General features: G+C 34.8%; 3 protein-coding genes across 6 annotated transcripts in view; 2 read left to right on the top strand and 1 right to left on the bottom strand.

Annotated features, from left to right (window-relative positions):
* Positions 1-16,303, top strand: part of LOC109113851 (calsyntenin-1-like) — a 36,031-nt gene extending 19,728 nt beyond the window's left edge. For 2 of the 4 annotated variants that reach the window (XM_042713354.1, XM_042713356.1), the window contains 15 exons: positions 537-745; positions 1,007-1,156; positions 1,855-2,040; positions 2,249-2,497; positions 4,265-4,386; positions 4,770-4,932; positions 6,005-6,055; positions 7,847-8,004; positions 9,222-9,370; positions 9,534-9,772; positions 10,323-10,493; positions 10,648-10,793; positions 11,277-11,412; positions 11,848-12,032; positions 13,412-16,303. In XM_042713354.1, coding sequence (XP_042569288.1) covers positions 537-745; positions 1,007-1,156; positions 1,855-2,040; positions 2,249-2,497; positions 4,265-4,386; positions 4,770-4,932; positions 6,005-6,055; positions 7,847-8,004; positions 9,222-9,370; positions 9,534-9,772; positions 10,323-10,493; positions 10,648-10,793; positions 11,277-11,412; positions 11,848-12,032; positions 13,412-13,600 — 2,503 coding nt within the window. In that variant the 3' untranslated portion in view covers positions 13,601-16,303. The remainder of the gene's footprint in view (positions 1-536; positions 746-1,006; positions 1,157-1,854; positions 2,041-2,248; positions 2,498-4,264; positions 4,387-4,769; positions 4,933-6,004; positions 6,056-7,846; positions 8,005-9,221; positions 9,371-9,533; positions 9,773-10,322; positions 10,494-10,647; positions 10,794-11,276; positions 11,413-11,847; positions 12,033-13,411) is intronic. The other 2 variants (XM_042713357.1, XM_042713358.1) reach the window with 1 other exon arrangement.
* A 2,659-nt stretch (positions 16,304-18,962) lies between these two features.
* LOC109060953 (protein LZIC-like) lies at positions 18,963-19,852 on the bottom strand. Its single transcript, XM_019078097.2, has 3 exons — positions 19,478-19,852; positions 19,260-19,395; positions 18,963-19,076 (listed from the first exon to the last, which is right to left on the bottom strand). Exons 1-3 carry the CDS (start codon positions 19,624-19,626, stop codon positions 18,963-18,965), a joined length of 399 nt encoding a protein of 132 aa, XP_018933642.2. The 5' UTR covers positions 19,627-19,852.
* A 4-nt stretch (positions 19,853-19,856) lies between these two features.
* LOC122135220 (nicotinamide/nicotinic acid mononucleotide adenylyltransferase 1-like) lies at positions 19,857-23,465 on the top strand. The gene is made up of 5 exons (XM_042713977.1): positions 19,857-19,886; positions 20,653-20,924; positions 21,167-21,273; positions 22,487-22,666; positions 23,452-23,465. The coding sequence occupies exons 1-5, from the start codon at positions 19,857-19,859 to the stop codon at positions 23,463-23,465; spliced, it is 603 nt and encodes a 200-aa protein (XP_042569911.1).
* The last annotated feature ends 1,022 nt before the right edge of the window (positions 23,466-24,487 follow it).

Raw genomic sequence — 24,487 nt, 5'->3', positions numbered from 1 at the left:
TTCTCTTTTTGTTACATTATAAACATCTTTACTGTCACTTTTGATAAGTTTAATGCATCTTTGCTGATTAAAATTATTAACTTTGTTTTTTAAAAAATTCTTATTGACCCCAAACTTTTGAACGTTGGTATATTATATGATGTGTATGCAAATAAAACAAAAATGATTGAAGCGCGATTTACAAGAAAATGCTATTCCAGTTTTCCTGCTTCAAAATTTCGAACTCCAGTTTTCCTGCTTCAAAATTTCACATGTTTAAATTTGTAATTGTGAAATTTACTAGCAATTTCTGAGTAGGAAAGTTTGACTACATGCTTTTTATTTTCAGTTGTCTTAACAAATAATTTGTGGATTTCAGCATAAACCCAATTTCTGAGTGGAAAGTTTCTACGCCTTTATTTTCAGTGTAACAAATAATTAATGAATTTCCATAAAAATTGATCATCCATCTGTTAACAATCAAGACTTGCGTCACTGGCGTGCTTGTTCCCGCTTGTCCAATTTTAGTTTGTTAATCAAGCTTTGATGTCCCCTAGGGCTACCGTCCACATCCAAGTGAATGACATGAACGAGTATTCACCGGTGTTCAAAGAGAAGTCCTACAAAGCCACAGTGATCGAGGGCAAAAAGTATGACAGCATCCTGAAGGTGGAGGCTGTGGACGCTGACTGCTCTTTCCAGTTCAGTCAGATCTGCAGCTATGAGATTGTCACTCCAGATGTGCCCTTTACCGTTGACAAGGATGGTAAGTGCTGCCAATTCCGATCTCCTGCCAAAACTCCAAGTTATATCCCTTACAGTGATATTGACTTCTAGGTCTTTGTTATTTATGTGCCTATAAAAATTGATTTGTGGAAACAAACAGCCATTTTAGGATCAGTAGCATACCTAATGTTGACATTAGCAATCTGTCACCTTTAGTTGCGGCCTGAATTTAAGCATGATAATTTCCATTTGGCTTGCCTAGCTGGTGAGGTCATTGCTTGTTATTTCTCCTTATAAACAGGCAACATCAAGAACACAGAGAAGCTGAACTACAGCAAGGAACGCATGTACAAACTCACCGTGACCGCATATGACTGCGGTAAAAACCGTGCATCTGAGGACGTTCTTGTGAAAATCAACATCAAGCCCACCTGCAAACCAAGCTGGCAAGGTATCCAAGAACTCTGGATCTTTTGTCCCTCATATACTTATGCAAACGCAGGTGTATTATTTTGTTGTTTAAAGCTGGAAAGCTCAGCCATCAAGGTCAGTTAGGTTGCAAGTGCACAACTTTGTGTTCAAACATGTTGTGTAACAGTTTGAAAGCCAAATCCACCATTAGCACTAATAGTTCAACACTATCTGTAAGGGCTGCCCATCCATAAAATGAAATGTTAAAGTAAGAAAAAAACAAAAAAACAAGGTTGTTTGCTGTTGGTTTTATGTTAACTAATGTTATGTATACATAATGTATACAGCATTTAATGTTAAAATATTTAATAATACACTACTGTTCAGATGTTTGGGGTCAGTTATATATATATAAGATATATATATTATATATATATATATATATATATATTTATTTATTTATTTATATATATTTTTTTTTTTTCAAGAAATCAGTACATTTAATTAATAATGTTTTACAACAATACTTTGCTTTGTTTTTGATCAAATAAAAGCAGTTTTTTGTTTTTCAAAATCATACCAATGCCAAACTTTTGAATGTTAGTATGTGTAAATCATATATTAAATATTGTTCATTGTTAACTGGAATTAGCATGTGCAACCTTATTGTAAAGCGTTACTAAATACTCGTTGTGAGTCTGTTTTGTGAAAGACACATTTTCTCTTTGATGTTGATAGGATTTAATAAAAGGATTGAATATGAGCCCGGTACAGGAAGTCTAGCCCTGTTCCCCAGCATGCACCTGGAGACCTGCGAGGAGCCAATCACCTCCATTCAGGCCAGCATCATGCTGGAGACTAATCACATCGGCAAGGGTTGTGATCGCGACACATACTCCGAAAAATCCCTGCACAAGCTGTGCGGTGAGTCCAGACATCCTTATTGTAATCGAGTTACATTAACATCAAGATCATTAAATGTGCTTATTACATTAAGCAACTCAAGTATAAACTATTTTAGACTAATTTACATAATCGTATTACCTCCCTTATCACACAGGCACATGCTGAACCATGATGCAAACAATGTTTTGGGATACTGTAATGAATAACTGTTTGTGTGCCCATCCAGGTGCCAGCACTGGCACTGTGGAGCTGTTGCCTGCTCCCAGCAACTCTGCCAACTGGACTGTTGGCTTGCCCACTGACAACGGGCACGACAGCGACCAGGTGTTTGAGTTTAATGGCACCCAGGCCATCAAGGTCCCTGAGGGTGTGGTGAGCACCACCCTGAAAGAGCCCTTCACCATCTCAGTGTGGATGAGACACGGACCTGGAAGCAGGGAGAAGGAGACCATACTCTGCAACTCTGACAAGACTGGTAATGACATTCTCACACTGACAGGACTGAGAGGGTTGTGTTATTTGTGTGTCCTCTTCATCTTTTTACTTCTGTAGGGCTGTCAAAATCATCATGTTATTTCATGTGATTAATTTAATATGTTATTAACACTGATAACACATATTTAATTTAACACTATAATGGATAAAGTGATGTACTTGCAGATTTTAATTTTTTTAATCTGTTATTTTATTTCTGTTATTATTGTTGTATTTTAGTTTCATCTCATGATATCAATCAAAAATAATCACTTTAATAATTCCTTTTGTTGGTTCTATCTAAATGTATATATACATTAATATACACAACTGTTTAGAAGTGTGGGGTCAATAATTTTGTAAGAAATTAATACATTTTTTAGCAAGGATGTATTAAATTGTTCAAATGTGACAGTAAAGACATTTCTTATTATTTTTATTTTTAAAATTTGTCTGTCAGGAATTTGATGTGATATTCCAAAAAATAATCACTTATACTCTTTTTCCAAATATACAGTGTTCCAGTGTTATTTACATTCAAACACACACACATTCTGAAATACGTGTCATTACACAAATTGCTGTATTGTTTTGTTTTTTTCCTTTAAAATGAATTGAATGCATTAAAGGGATACTCCACCCCAAAATGAAAATTTTGTCATTAATAAATTGAAAATGTTTTGTTTAATAACTTTCCCCCATTTGTTCGTCTTCGAACACAATTTAAGATATTTTGGATGAAAACCGGGAGGCTTGAGACTGTCCCATAGACTGCCAAGTAAATAGCAGTGTCAAGGTCCATAAAAGGTATGGAAGTTGTCGTCAGAATACACATCTGCCATCAGACGTGCAATCTGGGTTATATAAAGCGACGGGAACACTTTTTGTAAGCGAAGAAACAAAAATAATGACTATTCAACAATTCCTTTGTCAATGGTCTCCTCTATGTCTCTCCATATCACCGGATGCTCTTCTGTATCATCTGTTTCACAAGGATGCGTTGTTTCTACATGTATTTAGCTTTGATTTGAAAGAAAACCGCGCATCCTTGTGACGCGGATGATACAGAAGAGCATACTGTGATATGGAGAGAGAGTATTCTGACGACGACTTTAATACATTTTCTGGACCTTGACACTGCTATTTACTTGGCAGTCTATGGGACAGTCACAGGCCTCCAGGTTTTCATCCAAAATATCTTAAATTGTGTTCCAAAGACGAACAAAGCTTTTATGTGTTTGGAACGACATGGGGGTAAGTGATTAATGACAAAATTTTCATTTTGGGGTGGAGTAACCCTTTAACTACAAAAAAAAAAAAACATAGACTGTTTATAAAAATATAAAAAAATATATTTAGTGATGCTGTAAAAATTTCACTGGAGTAGCGTTTCATTATATTTTTGAAGGTTATGCAAGGTTTGCTTATAGTAGTTCTGTGAAATGGGAATCTCACTCTCTGGTCATTGAAACTAAATTCCCAGTGCTAGAAAAAGCTCATCAGCTGGCCCTTATGTAAGGCTGATTACATCACAGTTATGTCCCCATTTATTGGAAACTGCTCAATGTTTTCTAGGAGAGTGCGGCTGCAGCAATCCATGCATACTTGGATATGTGTACAGTGCACATTAAATCTGTTTATCCGCATTTGAGTGTGAAAAACTCACAAATTTGTAACATGCAATCTGTCATGTGATAAACAAGTGTATTAACATGAATTATCATTGACAGAAGTGTGATTTTTATTCTTGTATATGTGTCTTCTGCAGAGATGAACAGGCACCACTATTCCCTGTACGTACACAACTGTCGTCTTGTGCTGCTACTGCGTCAGGAACCCACCGAATCAGAGAACTACAAACCAGCTGAATTCCACTGGAAACTTGATCAAGTGAGTCAACTTAAGCCTCTTCAGAAGCACTCGGTTTTGAAAGACGCATTTGTGTTATTAAATGCTATTTTTAGCAACTAGCACTGAATAGGTCACCTCATGTGTTGAATTATGGTGTAAACATTCTCTAAATGGTCCATATTACACTCTTTACCAGTAAAAGTGCATTTTTATACATATGTGCCTGCCAAATTAATTTTTAGACAAGGGGGTTGTTTGCTAGAGCATCTTCATAACTGAGGGTCCTTAGCTTTAAAAACATTAATATACCTGCTTTAAGCAAACCTAATTGTACATTTAGAAAGGTATGAGTTTTTCTGAATGCTTTAGCTGATGCAATCTGTAGTTAAACCGAGGCCCTGATCTAGTATCTCTCCTCCCAGGTGTGTGATAAAGAATGGCATCACTATGTGTTGAACATTGAGTTCCCAGCAGTGACTTTGTTTGTGGATGGTGCCACCTTTGAGCCCTTCCTGGTCACGGAGGATTACCCTCTGCATGCCTCTAAGATCGAAACCCAGCTCACCATCGGCGCCTGCTGGCAAGGTACTCTCGCTAATGAGCTATTGATTCTCTTCACATACAATGATGCAACTTCAGGTTTAGACTTGAAAGCTCTTTGTCGCCAGCTGCAGTTGAAATTTAAGCATTCTCTGTATTAGTAAGAAGTTTGTCTTCACAATTTGTAGAGTTGCTTATTTCATAACCCCAGTCATAGATGTAATATCAAATTTTTAAAGACCTCATTTAATCTAAAAATGTTTTGTGGCTTTTATTCCATGTCATTTTTTATACTAGTGTACTTCTTAAAATTTTATAAAAAATAAATGCAATTTTACTTTTATTATTTTTGTTTAAGGTACAAGCACAAAGAACAGAAACCCTATCGTTTATGTAGGGATTTTTACTCTTATTGTTATTATTATTAAATGACAGTTTTATTATTAATAACCAGTGTTGGGGGTAACACATTACAAGTAATGCGTATTACGTAATCAGATTACTTTTTTCAAGTAACTAGTCAAGTAACACATTACTTTGCAAGAAAATATCATTTTTATTTTAATTTATTTTATTTTCATTTATTCACTAACACGTCTCCCTTCGCCATGTTGAAAGAAATTGGGAGGCTTAATGATTTTACTTTTCGTGGGGAAAGGCCTTTACAGTTTCCAAAAATCGAACTTTTTAGTTTTTTTTGTTATTAAAAATTAAGAAGCAAGCCCAGCTCAGGTGACAAAAAGTAAAAGTAAATAATGTAATGCATTACTTTCCATAAAAAGTAACTAAGTAATGCGATTAGTTACTTTTTTACAGAGTAACACAGTATTGTAATGCAATACAGTACTTTTAAAAGTAACTTTTCCCAACACTGTTAATAAGAATTGGTAGTTGTGTTCAATATTTTTTAAAATAAATTACATTTAATCAGTTGAATTAAATACTTGTATAAAATATTTATATAGTGCTTTACATATGTATTTGTTCAATAAAATGCTAGAGAATTGGAATTATTTCTTGGAGTCTTTAATGCATGACACCATGTATCAAGTGACTTTATTTCCCTTGACTATATTGAGCCCTCGTCTTTCCCTGCTCTTCTGTCTTGCCTCCACAGACCTCTCAGGACATGACAATGATACTGAGACTCTCTCAGAGACTTTGACAGGTTGCCCTTGTCTTTCCTTATCACCCCAATATGTCAAAAGAGCACGTCTATTAATGCCCTGTGCATGTGCAGTTCTTCTGCAGCGTGACATACGGCTGCAGGGGGACTGTTTATGCACAGCTTCAGTCTGCAATGGCATAACATTTGTAGCATGATGCGACAGAGTTGAGAGACGCCATGTCATATACCCTGCCTGACTTGTTCTTCATTCTGTTTTCTTAATTCATCAGTCTAGCTTCATCTAATTTCAGTTTGCTTCCAGATCTGGAGAAGTATACAGCACACAGTATATTAGAAGCAAAACAAGTCCAACTGACCTTAGGGATCTGCATGTTTTTATTGTAAATCAGTGGGTATGGCTGCATTCCTTGCTGTGCTTTACAGGATTATTTATGCCAGTGGTATCAGTGCAGCAGACAGTGTCTCATTTCTCACTGTGTGACCTTGCTGCCTCTGAGAGCCACTTTACAGCATCACTTAGTGTCACATTACTGATGAGGTCATTCTGACTGCTCCTGCATCTCTCTGTGTCCTTCAGACACAGTCATACTCTAGAGAGGACATTACACACAGCTAGAAACATACTATGCTTTCATTTTCATCTTTAAGGGACTGTTCACCCAGAAATGAAAATTGTTTGAAATGTATAAAAAATTTGTACACAGGGCTTTTCCATAAAACAACATCTGCCAAGTTCCAAAAAAGTAAAAATCATTGTTAAATAGTCCATTTGACTAATAAATTATAAAAAAAAATTAAATAATTAATATCCTCTACAGTTCAAAACATTGGGGCCAGTAAGATTTTTTTTATTATTATTATTGAATTAAAACATTTATTCAGCAAAGACAAATGAAACTGATCAACAATGGCAGCAAAGACATTTATAATATTACAAAAAATTATATTCCAAATAAATGGTTTAATTTTGAACTTTCCATTCATCAAGGAATCCTAAAAAAATGTATCATGTTTCCACAGAAATATTAAGCAGCACAATTAGTGTGATTTATAATTTTTTTTTTATAAAAAATCAGCTTTGCCATCACAGGAATAAATTACATTTTAAAATATATTAAAATAGAAAATGGATATTTTAAATTTTAGTAATATTTCATATTATTATTTTTTTTTTTTACTGTATTTTTGATCAAATAAATGAAGCCTTGATGAGCATAAGATATTTTTTTCAAAAACATTTAAAAGTTTTACTGACTCTGAACTTTAGATTGTTTTTTTTTTTATTTTTTCATTTTTCAGACTGAATTTATGATGCTTTTTGCAGGGTTTTATGTCTTTTTGGAGCTTGAAGATGAAGATGTGGTCAATATTAACAGTCATGCTATAGAAGGAGCAGCATTAGATTTAAAAAAAAAAAAAATTCTAACCCCATACGGCATTTGGAACGGCATAAACAATGACCAGATTTTCCTTTTTGGGTCACCTATTCCTTAAATGTTGATAACAAGACAGTTCAAAAACACATAGCATTACCCCACTTAACCATTTGGAAATATGCAATTATGTGTAGATTCAATCAATCATGTTTTATGTGCCACTTTCTGTTCATTCCCATTCATTTGCCTTTTTTTGTCCCACCAAAATTTGCATGAGGCCACAGGCCTGAATCAGGTCATCCATCATCTTGTGTGATGCTCCGGCCGGCACCAGCACTGAACACTTAACATGCATGACATCAGTCACACAGCCTGTGCACACTGAGCATGCTTGAGCTCAGCAGAGCGTATATTTGGTATCTAACAGGTTCGGTCTCCCCCCGGGTTTGTGTAGGTGGCAGCGCCCTCATGACTCAGTACTTCCGAGGCAACCTGGCTGGACTCATGATCCGCTCTGGAAAACTGGAGAACAAGAAAGTTATCGACTGCCTCTACACCTGCAAGGAAGGTCTTGATGTGCAGCTTCCAGAGGAAGTAGCCTCTGCTGTGAAGGTGAGTAATGTGGTCTATGGAAATGAAGTTTTAAAGAGACTAATGATCATAATTCCATGCGAAAGCGTCAAAACATATGATCTCTAAGAAATGACTCATTGGTATTCTACAGTGTTATTTTATTATTATTTATATACCATTAAAGTGTGTATCAATATTTTGAATTAGATTTTATTTTTATATTTTCAGTTTTCATTTTTATTTAAGTTCAATTTTTTAGTAATTGTGATAATGTGCTTTTGTCATTTTTTTGTTTTTATATTAATGTTGCTTAATAGCTTTATTTTTATGTCAGATTTAGTTTAGGTAATTTTTCCATATAATATTTTTAATATTTTCATTTTAATCCCCAAAAATTATTTTGGGAAAATGCCAAACTCTAGATGGTGCAGACTGATGGACCGTTAACACATTGATTCACAGCATTAAACAACTTGGCACAAGCTTATTCATGATGCATACGCAGCCAGTGAGCTTACTGCTTAACATTTAAATGGCTGGTTAGCATTCACTAGCATTTCGCAGCGTGCTTTTAGAATTCCTCTGAAACCCTCCACCTTCCCCAGCTCCACCTGTATAGATCTGCTACAGGTTATTATCTATGCTATTTGTGCAGCAGCAGTATGTCTTATATACTCACAACACTGTATCAGGGTATGTATTGGGAGTAGCAAGTTCCTGTACTTGCTTTGCAGCAGCAGCAATCTACAAATACAGCAATAACCAACAGCAGCTGCAATTCAGCAGTGTAGCCGATCTGTTCCGCCAAGACCAAATACATTAACATTGTCATTTCCATTACCATGATAAAATCTTCTGAGAGTTGTCATGATAGAAATATTTTATTTATAATTTTTTAGAAGGATAGTTCACCCAGAAATGAAAATTCTGTGATCATTTATACACCTCATGTTGTTCTAAACCCTTAAGACTTTGGTTACTATTTAAAACACAAATTAAGGCAACGAAACCCAGAAGGTTTTTGTCCATTTGTTGCAAATCCAGGTAACCAAAACTTAGAAGATCCAAAAAGTTCCCAAAGGCATCATAAAAATTAATGGTTTAACCCAAGTCTTGAGAAGAGATATGATCACTTTATATGATGAGCAGAATTACTTTAGGTCGACATATTTACATAGAGCAGATTTAATAAAAATGTCTTAATTTGTGTTCCCAAGTGTAATCAAATGGACATATGTTTCTCTGTCTCTCTCTAGGTGGAGTTTAACCCCAACCAGTCCTCTCTGACTCTGGAGGGAGATGACATTGAGAGTTTTGAAAAGGTCATGCAGCACATCTCCTACCTAAATTCCCGGCAGTTCCCCACCCCAGGAATCCGCCATCTGCGTGTCACCACCACTGTCAAGTTAGTTTCCATCATTTCAGTTCAGCTGCATCACGCAAGCAAGTCCCACCCACTTTAAAAATAACACAGAAAAGCTAATGATGAAACAAAAGTAATTTTTCATACTTTTAGTACACTTATAATGATGAATGTATTATGCTTTATCTCCCTTGTAATTCTTTAGATGCTTCAATGAGGAGACGTGCATCTCTGTGCCTGACTCTGAAGGCTACGTGATGGTTCTCCAGCCAGAGGAGCCAAAGATCAGCCTCAGTGGAATTGACCATTTTGCCCGTGGAGCAGCTGAATTTGAGAGTACGGAGGGCGTTACGCTCTTCCCTGAGCTGCGCATCGTCAGCACCATCACCCGTGAGGTGGAGGTGGAAGCTGAGACCGAGGCCGAAGGCGAGGATGACCCAACAGGTACGCAGGGAATGTGACATTCATGTGTTTTGCTGAGAAAGCTGGAGAGAGGGGAAATGGATCATGAAAGAGAAAGGAAGTTTTAAGCAGATTGACCAGGAGTAGTTTCCACATTGGCCACAAGGAATTTTACAGGGACAAGTTAGCCAAGAAATGAAATTCTGTCATCACATGACATTCGTGTTGTTTACAAGAGAGGATGATATATTGATTTGGAACAGCTTATTAAATGAAAATGAAAATTGTTAAACAGTGGCTTTGAGCAATATTTTGGATGTTTATATTCAAATAAGTGGTAGAAATACTCATGTTGTCTATGTAATGGATTCTGGGATGACAGCTGTAGGAAAAGAAAGTCTAAGATATTTTCTCTTGGCTAATGTTTTTTATTTTAGTGCATTTAGTGCTCCTACTTTGCTCCTTGCAATTGCTATTTTCAATAAAATTGCATGGTGGACTGTTTTTGAACACTCAAGTCTTTCCAAGATTAAATGTAATCAAATGTATAGGTTCTGACGGATGTTTTTTTTTTTTTTTTTTTTTTTGGCAGTACAAGAGACGGTGGTATCTGAGGAGATCATGCATAACTTGGACACGTGTGAGGTGACTGTGGTGGGAGATGAACTGAATGGAGATCATGAGAGTTTGGAGGTGGATCTGGCCCAAATCCAGCAGAGAGCTCTGGAGATGAGCTCTTCCAACGTGGGCATGGTCATCACAGGTACTCATCCTTCTACATCAACAAAACTGCAATATATTTGCACACATTTTTTGGATTATATTTGTGTTTTGTTCATTTCAGCTTATATCCAGCATCTTGATGAATTGCTGATCTGTAATCTTGACAAATAGTTAAAGTTTGTCTCTGTCCACAGGGGTTAACACCATGGCGAACTATGAACAGGTCCTGCATCTGATCCGCTACAGGAACTGGCACACAGAGGCTCTGTTTGACAGGAAGTTTAAACTCGTCTGCTCTGAACTCAATGGCCGCTACATCAGCAATGAATTCAAAGTCGAGGTATAGCTGACCGCACACTGTCCCCAATGTAAACAATCATTTATTGCTTTCACTAAAATGTCCCACTAAAAGCAGTTTCTGCTATATACCTGCAGTTATATTTACAACAGTTAACTGTATATATACACACCTCCTTTCAAAAGATTGGGGTCAATAAGATTTTTTGTAAGAAATTAATACTTTTATACGACAACAATGTATTAAATAGATGAAAAGTGACAGTAAAGACATTTATAATTTTACAGAAGATTTATTTTGAAATAAATACTCTTCAATCAAAGATGAATATGTATTTACATATATATAAATGCTAAATATCAATGTTTTTTAAGGGTTCTGTTAATATAAAAATGCTGTATGCAAGGCTATCTCAAAATAAGCCAAATAAGGATATAAAGAGACTGATTCTGTAGCAAACTGTAATGCATTTTTGTACTATGCAGATGCCAGTTGTGTGACTGTCTTTATTGTTTATGTAATTAGGTCAACGTGATCCATACAGCCAACCCCATGGATCATGCTAACAATGCTATGGTACAGCCTCAGTTCATCAACCAAGTACAGCACGCTTCAGTGGACCTGTCTGGACACAACCTGGCCAACATGCATCAGTCCTCAGGTATTTCTTCTTTATCCCTCTATTTCCTTCTTCTCCACCCCGCCCTCTGATCCATCTGTTCAGCTTCTTTTGGAGATAAAGGCGTTTCATTGGCTGCTTCATCTCTCACAGTATCTCTCCTAGATTATTGCACTAATCTCTCATTAAAGATAATCCAGACTTTGTAATCAAGTGAATAAGCTGTTTAATGTCAAGCTCAAAACGGAATTCAGTTTCTTTCCATGAGTTTTTATGGAGCTTAAAGTCAGTTTAAAAAGTAGGGCAGTTATGGAGTGGCGTGTACTTAGCCTGTTTTTAATGGCGCACTTTTAGGGATTATATACAAGTGCTGTTTACAACATCTGGACAGCCTGTGAGGGGCACCTCAGACAACCTCTTTTAGGTTTTTATCACCCTAAATACCAAATGTTAATCTGTGTCCATCCACTCTTACAGTTGTCCCTAGCGCAGCCACCATCGTTATTGTTGTGTGCGTGAGCTTCCTGGTGTTTATGATCATCCTTGGCGTCTTCCGTATCCGTGCTGCCCACCAGGGCACCTTGAGGGACCAGGAAAACGGCAAAGAGAACGAGATGGACTGGGATGACTCTGCCCTCACCATCACCGTCAACCCAATGGAGGTGCGTTCTAAAAGAAACCGAGCTGGCTCGCTCGGCGCTCTTAGAGCACTCTTGCACAGTTAAGGCAGCAGAGGCCTAAACCCATCAAAAACTCAAAACGCCCCTCTATTACCATCCCTCCTCCTCCTGTTCATGTGTCCACTAATATGGATTTTCAGTCAACTAAACAGCTATTTTGTTTGCATTCTGGTTGCTGTAAGAAGTACTAAATTAAGTAATTTCAGGGACATTGCCCTTACAGAGAGATCAATTGATGTGATTCATAAAGCACAGACTTCCATTATAGAGGCTTGGAATAAAATTATTGGTTCACTTTTGAAATTATTAGTTTGATTTTAAATTTTAACTGTAAGTTTTTTTTAAAATATTTTTTAATATTTTTTTAAAAATATAATAATCATTATATAATATAGTATAACGATATAATATAATCACTAATATATATATATATTAAGTTTTTTTATATATATATATATATATTATATATATAAATATAATAATCATTATATAATATAGTATAACGATATAATATAATCACTACGCATTCAAAATAAGTTTTTGTTTACATAATATATATGTGTGTACCGTATATTATTATGTATATGTAAATACACACACATACAGTATATATTTAGAAAAAAATTAAATGTATTTGCATGTATATATTTATATTCATATAATTTATAATATATATAAATATTTAGTATATAAACAATATTTTTCTTAAATATATACATGCATATGTGTGTGTGTGTATATATATATATATATATACATATATATACATATATATATATATACATATATATACATATATACATATATACATATATATATTATATATATATATATATATATATATATATATATATATATATATATATCTATATATATATATATATATATATATATATATCTATTTATATATCTACATAATAAATGTACACAGTACACACACACATATATTATGTAAACAAAAACTTTTATTTTGGATGTGATTAATCATGATTAATCATTTGACGGCACTAATATATATATATAAACTTTATAAATTTACCAGAGTTCAGATCGCAATTGCACAAAATTGCAATGTCAAAATCACAAAAGATTTTTTTAGCCAAATCTCTATATAAATAACATTTATTCTAAAATAAAAACAATCAAAATAAAACCAATTAATTAATGAATTATTAATGTAAAATCTCATGCGGTGCTTCAAGTAAATATTTTACATCAGGGGTTCAGTTGACAAAAAGGTTTTGGCCCTGTTTTAAAAAAAAAAATAATAAGAATTTGTTTGCTCATAAATCAAATCTTTTGAATAAATCTGCAGACATCTATTATGCAGTTTGAAGAACGTCCAGTTCTCTCTTCCTTAGACTTACGAGGATCAACACAGCAGCGAAGAGGAAGGAGATGAGGAAGAGGAAGAGAGCGAGGATGGAGAGGAGGAAGACGACATCACTAGCGCAGAGTCAGACAGTAGTGAGGATGAGGGTGGCGAACAGGAAGACCAGCAGGGTTCAAGCAGACAGCAGCAGCTGGAGTGGGACGACTCCACCTACTGATCCTCCTGAGCACACAGTACACACACACGCACACACACTCACGCACAAACTCACACAATGACAAATCCACCCATGCACAGTCACATCCCTCTGCCAATAGGGACGCCCATGTTCCCCCTACCTAAGGAGCCAAGCGTAAAAATGCGGAAAACACTGAAAACTAAACGACTATACAATAAATGTATAATATAGATACGAATATATCCGGTGTCTGTCATGACAGGTGTTGCAGTCCGCTTCATTTCCACCTACCAAGGCTTCCCTACCGACATATTGTGGTGGTATTCAGTGTAGTATAGTATCACAGCTATCTCAATACAAGTTCCTAATTTATTGAATCTTTTTCTGTCCTATCCGAGGGAATCCTGGCCTGCATTTGCATTTTCTTTAAGCTCTGTATGGACACATCCCTGCACTTTTACTTTTCAAATTGAGCTTTGAGAATGATTTAATGTATATTCCTTGCACATGACGTTTACAGTTGATTTGCTACAGGAATTTTTTAGGAAAAACTCTTTCCGATCACTTTCTTTTTCCTCTTTATATTGCATGGCAAGATTTGGAATCATGGGTATGGAAGAAAACAACTGCTTTTTGATATTTTGTAAATAAGACAAAATCATGTAATTAGTCAAATGTGTTAGTGAAAGCCTAACCAATGGTTTCCGGAATCTAAAAAGACACAGTACCTGCTGTAGAATATTAGCATGTTTCAGAAACTTCCAGTAAATCTCATGCTCGTACAAAAGACGTCCGCTTCACAGAGAGAAACCCATGACAGAGGCTGAGGTTTCTGTGGCAAAGTGTCACTCATTTTGTCTTTTCTCTTGGAGGCGGGTGTGCATCTTTTTGTTTCGTTCCATTTCGTTTCGTAGTGTTGGTTCAGTGCTTTTGCTTTACGTATGCTAATTCTAGCTGGGCTTGCAATAGCACAAAAGCTACACCAAGGCTTCAGTGTTTTTATTTCAGTGACGTTTTGGGGACTAATAATCACATTCAGGTGATGAATATACTGTTGTTGTTTTTTTCGCGTGGTACTGTATGTTGTACAGTTAAGGCACACTGCAGTGATTTAAGCCATTCTTAAGTGATAGTGCTTGTATTTTCTGTAATAAATAGAGACCAATTGGAATCACAGTATGCATTCTAATAACCCAGTCCGAATAACATTATGACTGAAATGACGTGGAAAATAGGTGCGCTAGTGATTTATCGACAATGTGTGCATTGAAAGGTCTGTTGTGTACTTGTGTACTGTACTAAAATACTGGCTTGATATGGTCAGTTACATGAACTGTACTAAACAAATTTATTGGTGGGGGGTTGATTTTATTATATATATATGTAGTATTTTTAGTGATTTTTATTTTATTTTCAAATTCAGGGTTAACCCAAGTTATTCTTGTCATGTCAAGGCCCCTAAAAGCATTAAAAGGGCTAATTTGCCCATTAAAAGAAATGAATTTCAACTTTTAAAGCATAACGTATTTTTGCAGTATGGCCATTGGATTTCATTGTACATGGAACTGTACTGTAGAGTTGTGTAAAGATATTTGTTTACATTTGGTAAACTCTTATTCCTTTTTAGTGATGCTATCAATCTACTCCAGATTTGCAGGTCATTTCTCCTCGTAGACGCTTTCAGAATTATGCCATAGTTTAATTTTCTTACCGTGATTGGACATTTTGGGATGCACCCCCTCCAAAATGGTCATTTATTGGAGAACATAATACTCTGTTGCCTTTGGGCATGAAAAAAAGAATGTTAATTATTTAGGTACATTATGTACATTGTTTGATTGTTTAGTAAAGACGGACGTGAAGCTTTAGGGTACAGATTTTTTTTTTGGTTAAATGCATGAATCTTCTCAGTTTAAGGCCTAGGCTACGAGGCTTTGTTATGATTGGTGGTATGAATATAATTTTATGTCAGAAAAGGTACAATGCGGGAAGTTGTCGAGAAGGTCTGTTTTTGTGACCCATGGAAGGGCAACAGGAGATTTTTTTTTTTTAGAAACATCAGCTGTTTCTTGTAGGTTTTAGTTTTCATTTTATGTTTTGGTCATCAGGTCCCCCTTCAAAATTGACAGGACTTTTAAAAAGAGGTCCAGAATTCAGCTGGTGGAGTTGGGAGTGCCTTTTGCCTGTCACAGCGCATTAATAACACAACTAACCAAACATTCATCCATGCCATTTTAGTTGTTGCAATTTTCTCTTTTTATAATTATTTCATATTAGTTTTCTTACAGGTATGGGGAAGTGATTTTAATTTTGTTTTATTAAATTTTCTGTTAGGGATCAACAGCTAGTTTTATCAAGAGTGGATGTTTTAGATGTCTTGTGTTCATGTTGATGTGTAGAGAAAATAGGTCCATACTGTATCATCAATGAATATTGTACTAAATCATGTTTGAGGAAATCCACTTTGAAAAAATGTACATTATTATAAGCAGCATATGTGGGTATGAGTTAACAATATGTGTATAGTGAAAGGTGTATCTCCTGATAACGCTGTATAGAGGGCAGCATGAAATTCACAAGAAGCAGATACATAATGATTTCTCACACAAATGTAATAGTCTCTCACAACTTGCAATCCTTTTAAAAACTGTTTGATCAATGTAGAACATTTAATGAGACCAAATTTAGCATAATTAATGTTTGTACTGAAAATCGCACAATTGTTTGTATCTTCCCTATTTTCCTCTTATTCAAATGTTGATATTATTGTTCTGAAGGTTATAAATGGTGTGATTTTTTATTTTGTCATGTGGTTTTGACGATTTTAAGACACTGGCGCAGAAACTTTCCTTAATAAATAAGCAGTCTGTGCGGAATGTGAACGGCTGCAGATGGTGGTTGTCTAACGGGGCATTGTCTTTGCATGTATAACACAAGATATAAATATTTCCTGTAACTGGCACATGGTACTGTGGGTTTGGAGCGGTGTAGATGGGACAGGAGACTGGTGATACTACTGAATCAAAGATTATCTGTCTCCGATTTGCAGCCTTCACTGGTCATTGTTCACATTTTGAATTATTTGTATTTTTTGCTCTAGAAATGAAAACCGGGGATGTTGTAGAACTGTTGGATGCTGCCTTCCAGCTCATTCACTTTTCTATTATTCAGAGGAATAATTATAGTGAAGTCGATGCTTGCTCATGAACAAAATAAAGGATGAGATGGGAATAAAGTTGGAGTGTTGGCATTCTGATTATTTCACTTGATAATTATATATGATACACAGTTTCTGTCTATGTGACCCTGACATTAGCACAAACATGTTTTTAGGAATGAATATATTTGAATATTATATCTACTATGATATAAATATGTACAAATGTAATTTCAAAAAATTTCATTTTTATATATTATATACATATTTATATACACAGGTAATTTCAAAGTGTTAAAAGCTTTTCACAATACTTTGGTATGCTCATTAGAATGAATAAAAATGATTTATTTCATTTAAATAATTTTTATCCTAAAATAACATCTAATTTCTATCTTGCACCAAGCATTTTTTCATGTCCCTGAGGCACTTCACTGAGTTTGTACTTCGAAAATGATTAACAAAATGTGCACAGTGTCTATATTTTTTGGCAATAATGTTAGCATTTATTTGTGTTCCTTTCTTGTGAGATATACGATATTTTATTAAAAAACAGACTTTAAAGTCATGTCACTCAACTTAACCCTGTTATATAAAATTAAGGTGGAAAATGATTTTTTAACGTTTTATTTTAATCCATAAATATATACAATGTGCCATACATGGACTGCTTTCTTATTTCATTTTGAGCCAACAAACAAACAAACAAAAAAACACACACACACACACACACACAACCCCATCACGCTCAACCCTGTCACAAATATGTAGATTTCTAATTGTTTTGGGGTCTATGATTAATGTGAATTACAGTACAGACCACAGTAATGTTGCTAGGACTACAGTGCCACCTAGTGCTTGAAAACTGAAAAATATTCATTTTCTAATTCATAACGTCTCATTGGTTCAGAGAAGATACAGATGTCATAATGAAATGATTAGACTGACACTCTGTTTGTTATTTTTATGTTAACCTGGTAGTGTGGAATTTCTTAGGTTTATAAAAAACATTTACATATTGATAATGATTTTCCAAAAATCACAATGGAATTTGCAGAGATTAAACATGCTTTTGACCTGTTTTTCAACCAAATACAATGTGCAGTGCAATGCAAAAAAATAGTTATTGTAACTATTGAAAGACGAATGAGAGAACAATGGAAAACATTGGTAAATTTTTATTGATTATATATTGTTTTCAAATTATATTTATTTACAAATTTCAATTTGGTAATATCACACTGGTTATAAAAAAAAAGTAATGACAAACAAAATTAAAATGCACAGTAATTACAGTCTATTCTACTAGTACCAAAAGATTTATTGCGAACAGCTTGATGACAAGGTTAATAAATAACTTTATAACCAAAGGGTTAAAAATGAATTGAGACCTTTTTGAATAAAGACAATCTTACCTCACTGTATTCCGTAAAATTGTTAAGAACTATTCTAAAAAGATGTGTTAATGTTTGAGACATGTAAACACTCCCCCCCCCCCCACTGTACCCAAATCAAACATAAAATGTATAGGATGTATACAATACAAACAGCTGTATGTATCCTGATGTATCCCAATGTATCTGATGTATCCCAATGTATATAGGTTTTATAAAATAAAAAATGATGTGTGTATGATGTTTTATCAATTTTTTTCTTATGTGTGTAAATGTTTAAACCATTATTTAAAAAAATTACTGTAAATACTGTAAAATACACAAAAAGACAGCATTTAAACCACACTCAAGCCTTTATGTCGGGGTCTTCCCAACTCCAGAACTGGCCAATCCCAGTATCTTATATTCAGATCCTGGAAAGGGAGGATACATTTGATTATTAAATAGATATTTAGTAAGCAAAGTATGCTTCATTAATAATAAGTAGCTGCTTCTCATCTTACCCAGGCTTGCAGTCACCTTCTCAAAGTGGCTCAGAGTGGCACTAGCATTTGCAGCAAGAAACGCTTCATCCTCTGTTGTCAGCTGTGCATTCAAACAATTTACAGATATCAGAAACACTTTAACATGTGAGTCTGGAAATAGAAGTGAGAGTATTTGCATCAATAATATCCTACTCACCTTCTCGCCAAGTTTTCTCAGAGCTGTGAGGATCTCCACTTTTTGCTGAGTGTACACATCTCTAGGGAGCTTTCCAACCATCACATCGCGGTCCAACTGAATTCACACAGTATCATATGAACGTATTTAAATCTTTGCATGTATATCTGAAAATGTATATGTTAATATTTTAAAAAAAAATCACCTCAGCTAGTCTTGTCCTCAATTGCCCTGGCTGCTTTTTTGCAAACAGCCGAATGACTTCAGGTGTCTTGAATGCCTGACTGATGGCAGCTTGGATCGCCTGATAAATATGTGCAGTCATAAATGATCTCTCAGCATACATAATTATACTAGCAGACAAGTCTAGATGTCTTTGTACAGTAATTTAAAAAAAAAAAATCTAGAAATATATATATATGTGTGTGTGTGTGTGTGTGTGTGTATGTATATATGAACTTCAATACAATAAAATGTAAATTCTTACCAGTTGCATTCCCCCGAGTTCATCAACTAGTGTCATATTCCCAGATATCAACTTCTTCAAAGTCTCGTTGAACTCGCTCAACTGTTCTAGTGTCTCTTTTTTGGTTTCTTCATATTCCTCCTCTTCAAGCTCTTCTCTGCAACAGAATAATAATGAAAGTTTTGTATTTTTCTGTGCATGTAACTTAATGTGCTGTAGAGGCAATGAGATGTCATTACCTGCACTCCTCTAAATCCTGAAGCTGCTGCATTAACCGGTCCAGCTGTTCGTCCATGTTTTGTCTGAGTTTGCTTGTTTCTGATGCCCCTCGAGAAGCCATTGTTGACTTTTTAAATAAATAACAAGCATAATCACATTTTAGCACCATCTATTCATACAGAACATTATTAGTACATATGGGAATGTCACAGCTGTTATAATCTATCTGATATACAAGTTATTTCTGAACTGGTCAGAATTAGTATACAGTGTTGGCTGTATCAATGGAAATATTGTTACAGGTCTGGTATAACATCCATGAAATACATGAAATAAAGTTCCCAAGTCCACTTGCTAAGGTATGGTTTGCTAGCAATATTTATCTTCAATAGAACTCCAATGGCTTTTCTGCGTAAACTCTGCGCAGAGGTGATTATCATGAACACACTGCGAAGACGTTTTATTGTGGTCATATCGTATAAGAAGACTTAGGTATTGCATGATCACACGCGCATTGATCATTTGTTCCACAGTACTGTTACAGCTAATACAACAAGGGTAAAATACGAATATTTTTAAGAACTTAGCATTTTGTTGGTCCTGCTGGTTGTTTACTATAGTGTAATATTTTTGCTGCATCTGTTGACTAAAAAGTCGGTAAAGTTTTACTGAAGCTCAACCACTGCAGTCAGATAAATAGGAAGCACGAGACTAGTTTAATGAGTCGATAAGAAGTAAATGTTTAGTCCTGCTTTGATGACATATTATTGTGCATTTTTGTTGAATGGCGTTTTATTGAATATAGAATATCATTCCTAAACCCATTTGTGTCATTAAGAATTGTTAATTATTAGATAACATACACTGTTTGCTTATGAACTACAGTAGTAATGCTAAATATTATACCTACACTTGGGAGGCAGGAAATGAGATTTAGTTGTGATTTTGATTTTAGGTAAAATTTATATTGAATTACAACAACAACAATAATAATAGTATATCCAATAACAAACCTTTATTATTATTATTATTACTGTGTATATGTATGTTATATATAAAATGTTGTCTACATGCTAACATTCTTCAAAAAATCTTCTTTTGTGTACAACAGAAGAAATAAACTCATAAAAGTAAGAATTTTTTTCTTTTTTTGGGTGAACTATCCCTTTAATGTGAATCTATATTATTATAAAAGTACTCTGTTTTGATATTACTAATCAAACATGCATATTTAACATGCATAACTTTTTTTGTTGACTTAGGAAGATACATAGTGGTGAAAGGCATAATCTCTCCAGCTGGAGATAACTATAAAAAGAAAGGTCTAATTGAAGCCTGTCATCGGTTAGAGATGGCTAGACTAGCCACGGAGAACTCTGATTGGATCTCAGTGGATGACTGGGAGAGTCAGCATCCGGAGTGGGTGGAGACAGCCAACGTAGTTCGGTGGCAACATCTTAAGATCATGTGATTATAGAGAACATTTCATTTTGGGTGAAGTGAAAGATAAATCTGATACACGTATTCGGTTTTGCACCTATTGTAGTGTTTTCCCTTTTTTTTTTTTTTTTTTTTTTGCATGAGTTCCATGTCACATCTGACTGTGTGCATGGTCAGACGTCATATTTGATGTGCTACTATGTCAAAATGATCAAAGTTTTATGCAAAATTGACATTAAATCAGACCATTCTGATATTACTATTTCCAGCGAGAACAACAATGATGATGTGGACACAGTGAGGTTTGGGAAGAGGAGAAAGCTGCAACAAAATAAAAACATTTGTCAGAGCTCTTCTTATATTAAGACAAAAGCAGGTATGGTAAAATAATCCACAGCAGTCCTTCATAGGATAAATTCTAATACTTAAAAGGGTGTTTACCTTAGAATGCCACTCTGTCACAATACTTGAAAGCAGGCAACAAAATGAAAGGCTGATGTGCCCTCCAGACAGTAGAGAAACAAAGTACAGTGAGTTATATTTATGAGTGTTCAGCACAGTCTACATCTCTCAGCACTGTCTGACAGCATTCCTTTGCTAGTGGAACACTTTGAAGCCAATGTAAAGGTGTAAGAAGTGAAAATTGAAACTACTAATGAAGAGAAACAGGTGAAATGCTTTTTGAGAACAGACCAGTGTTTTTCTACTGGATTTTGGTTTTGCAGTGGCCACCAATTTTTACAGCAATATACTAAATTGAAACAATTTCATTTTTATTTATCATCAATACATTTTCTAACAACTTTTAAAAGATTTTTTATTTAAAAAAGAATATATAAAATGTTAAATACAAATATTACATAAAATATAATTTGAAAACTGTAAAAATATAAAAATGTAAATGTATTATGAAAACCCTACCTGTCAGAAGTTTGGGGTCTGTAAGATATTTTTTTTATGTTTTTGTCTCTTATGCTCACCAATGCTGCATGTATTTGATAAAAAACTACAGTAAAAACAGTAATACTGTAAAATTGCATTACAATTTAAAATATTTTTTTCTAATTGTATATCATTTAAAATGTAATGTACCCAGGCTTCAGTGTTGCATGATCCTTTAGAAATCATTCTAATTGCTGATGTTTGATGTGCAAAAAACATTTCTTATTATCGGTGTGGAAAACAGTTGTACTGCTTAATATTTTGTGGAAAACATTTTCAGGATTCTTTGATGAATATAAAGTTCAAAAGAACAGCATTTATTTAAAAAAAAAAAAAAAAAAAAAAACTTTTATAGTGTATTCATGCTGAATAAGTATCATCTTAAAATCTTAATGACCCAAAACATTTGAACAGTAGTGTAACTTTTTTTTAAATAAGCTAAAATGTAATTTACACACACACTACATACTCTGTCTTTGTGTTTTAATAATATTTAGTTGCTAACCATACTGTAATTAACATATAGTGTTGGCTTTGTAAAGGAGCATGTTTTTCAAACGAATGATGACTTTCATAACAACATCCACGATTAAAGCATTCAAAATCACAAAACTTGTGTGTATTACTGTCATAAATCTATATTTTAGACACCCCTCATTTGAACCTTCTGTGTGGGGCTGATTTGCTTGAGTCATTTGGTGTTCCCAACCTTTGGAAGCCAGAGGGCATTGAGGAGATAGTGGGTCGCTACGGTGAGACGTGCATCACCAGATGTGGCGGTGATCCTGAGAAGTTTATCAATCAGTCTGATATTCTGTACAAACACCGTAAAAGCGAGGGAAGAAGCATTTCCAATCATTGTGTTCTTGTTAGAAATTACCTCCAAAGAAACGTGCAGCCATCATTGCTTTGCATCAAAATGGCCTCACATGCAAGGAAATTGCTACAAAGAATATTGCACCAACCATTTACCGGATCATCAAGAATTTCGACTGCAGTGAAGAAGTCTTCAGGATGTCCCAGAGTGTCCAGCAAGTGGCCAGCAGTGCAGAGCTTGCTCAGGAATAGCAGCAGGTTGGTGTGAGAGCATCTGCATGCACAGTGAGGCCAAGACTTTTGGACAACGGTCTGGTGTCAAGAAGGGCAGCAAAGAAGCCACTAAGATATTATCATCATGCAGTGATCTGATTACTGATCTCATCTAGAGTCTAATCCATGCATTTAATTTCATATCAGAGACTGTAATAATGTTTCAACAGCATAAGGAGCAGCAATGTTCTCATCAGATAATCTGTATTTCTATCCATTATTATTTAATTTCATATCAGTTAATGTTATGATGTTTCTCGGTCTGTAGAACCATTGAGTTGCCATAATAAATAATGTGCAACTAATACCATAGATTAGACTAAATGAAATCAGATAATCAGACTGCTATGTGATGATATCTTAATCAGCCAGCATCGTTTAATCACATGTTCTCTTGTTGTTTTCGCCATAACAAACATGGCTACAACAGCTAGATAAAAACATCAAAAAGTCAAGTCAAATTGCCCAACTAAAGCAAACACTTATCACCATAATGGTGACAAAAACTATTACTTTCAAACAGACATCAACATCTAAACCACTGTTAATCTCAATAAGACCTTTTGTAAATGTCTGACAGAAATAGTCGATCTGGTTTATAATAAGTGAAGCTGGTAATGCTGTTTTTGAAGTTGGAGCTTCATCAAACAAAGGTTGGGTTTTTACTTTCAACCAAAATTTGACATCTGAGAAACATTTCAGTCCACATCCAATGTTGAATGGAAAGTTTCCCGCTTAAATCTTTATTAATGTTAGAGGATAATGTTCTAATTCGGTGACATTTATTTGACAAGTGAAAATATTTGCTCTGAGCATTTAAACATCAGATTTTTATTTGAGTTTTCAGTGCTGACATTTTTGCTCATAGCAAGCTTTTTCATCGTTACAACATGATCATAATCTGAAGACCTGTTAGATCAGTGCTAATTTCTAAAGCTCTTTGTTTTACCACACATAGGCCTACAATAAATAAAAGTGGGAATTCCCAGGAGTAGTTTGTTTTCTGCGGAAGTCTTATCCGTCGTCATCTTTCTCCCTCAGACACTTGTTCTCGTGACCTGGAAAGATTTATAAATAGTAACAAGAAAAAAACTTTACGTGAGTTTCCCTGACTCATATGACTGATTTTTTTTTTTTTTTTTTTAAATCATTCATTGAAATGAATGGGTCTTTCACAGATTGTGTCTCTCACCTTGATTGATAACATTTGCATATAATAAAAAAATCTTAACAAGTGTAATATTCACTTCCAAGTCACATTTGACACCTTGTAGTTTTCTTTATTGTGATCAAATTTGTTTAATCAGTCATGTGATTTATAAAAGAGCTCTTGAGCTTAAAGAGATTATTCACTATAATAGCCTTTAAGTAGATTTATTTTATCCAGACAGTATCACTTAAAGGGATAGGCTAGTCCACCCCAAAATGAGAATTTTGTCACCCCCATGTCATTTCAAACCCGTAAAAGCTTCGTTAGTCTTCACAACTTAAGACATTTTGGATGAAAACTGGAAGGATTGTGAGTTGCCTGCCGTTGACTGCCAAGTAAATTACACTGT

This window comes from Cyprinus carpio, chromosome A23 (genome assembly GCF_018340385.1).
Source record: "Cyprinus carpio isolate SPL01 chromosome A23, ASM1834038v1, whole genome shotgun sequence".
NCBI classification, from domain to species: domain Eukaryota; kingdom Metazoa; phylum Chordata; class Actinopteri; order Cypriniformes; family Cyprinidae; genus Cyprinus; species Cyprinus carpio.
The sequence above is the reverse complement of the archived record's forward strand: the minus strand, read 5'-3'. Positions and strand labels throughout refer to the sequence as shown.

What these genes read in the sequence shown, in the direction of transcription:
- LOC109060953 (XM_019078097.2), bottom strand. Translation starts at nt 19,626, where the DNA reads ATGGTGCTAAAATGTGATTATGCTTGTTATTTATTTAAAAAGTCAACA. An exon ending in CAGGATTTAGAGGAGTGCAG is followed by an intron (nt 19,396 to 19,477) that starts GTAATGACATCT and finishes ATTCTGTTGCAG; the next exon opens with AGAAGAGCTTGAAGAGGAGG. An exon ending in AACTCGGGGGAATGCAACTG is followed by an intron (nt 19,077 to 19,259) that starts GTAAGAATTTAC and finishes CATATTTATCAG; the next exon opens with GCGATCCAAGCTGCCATCAG.
- LOC122135220 (XM_042713977.1), top strand. Translation starts at nt 19,857, where the DNA reads ATGGCTTTTCTGCGTAAACTCTGCGCAGAG. An exon ending in TGCGTAAACTCTGCGCAGAG is followed by an intron (nt 19,887 to 20,652) that starts GTGATTATCATG and finishes TTATTATAAAAG; the next exon opens with TACTCTGTTTTGATATTACT. An exon ending in TTATATTAAGACAAAAGCAG is followed by an intron (nt 21,274 to 22,486) that starts GTATGGTAAAAT and finishes TCTATATTTTAG; the next exon opens with ACACCCCTCATTTGAACCTT.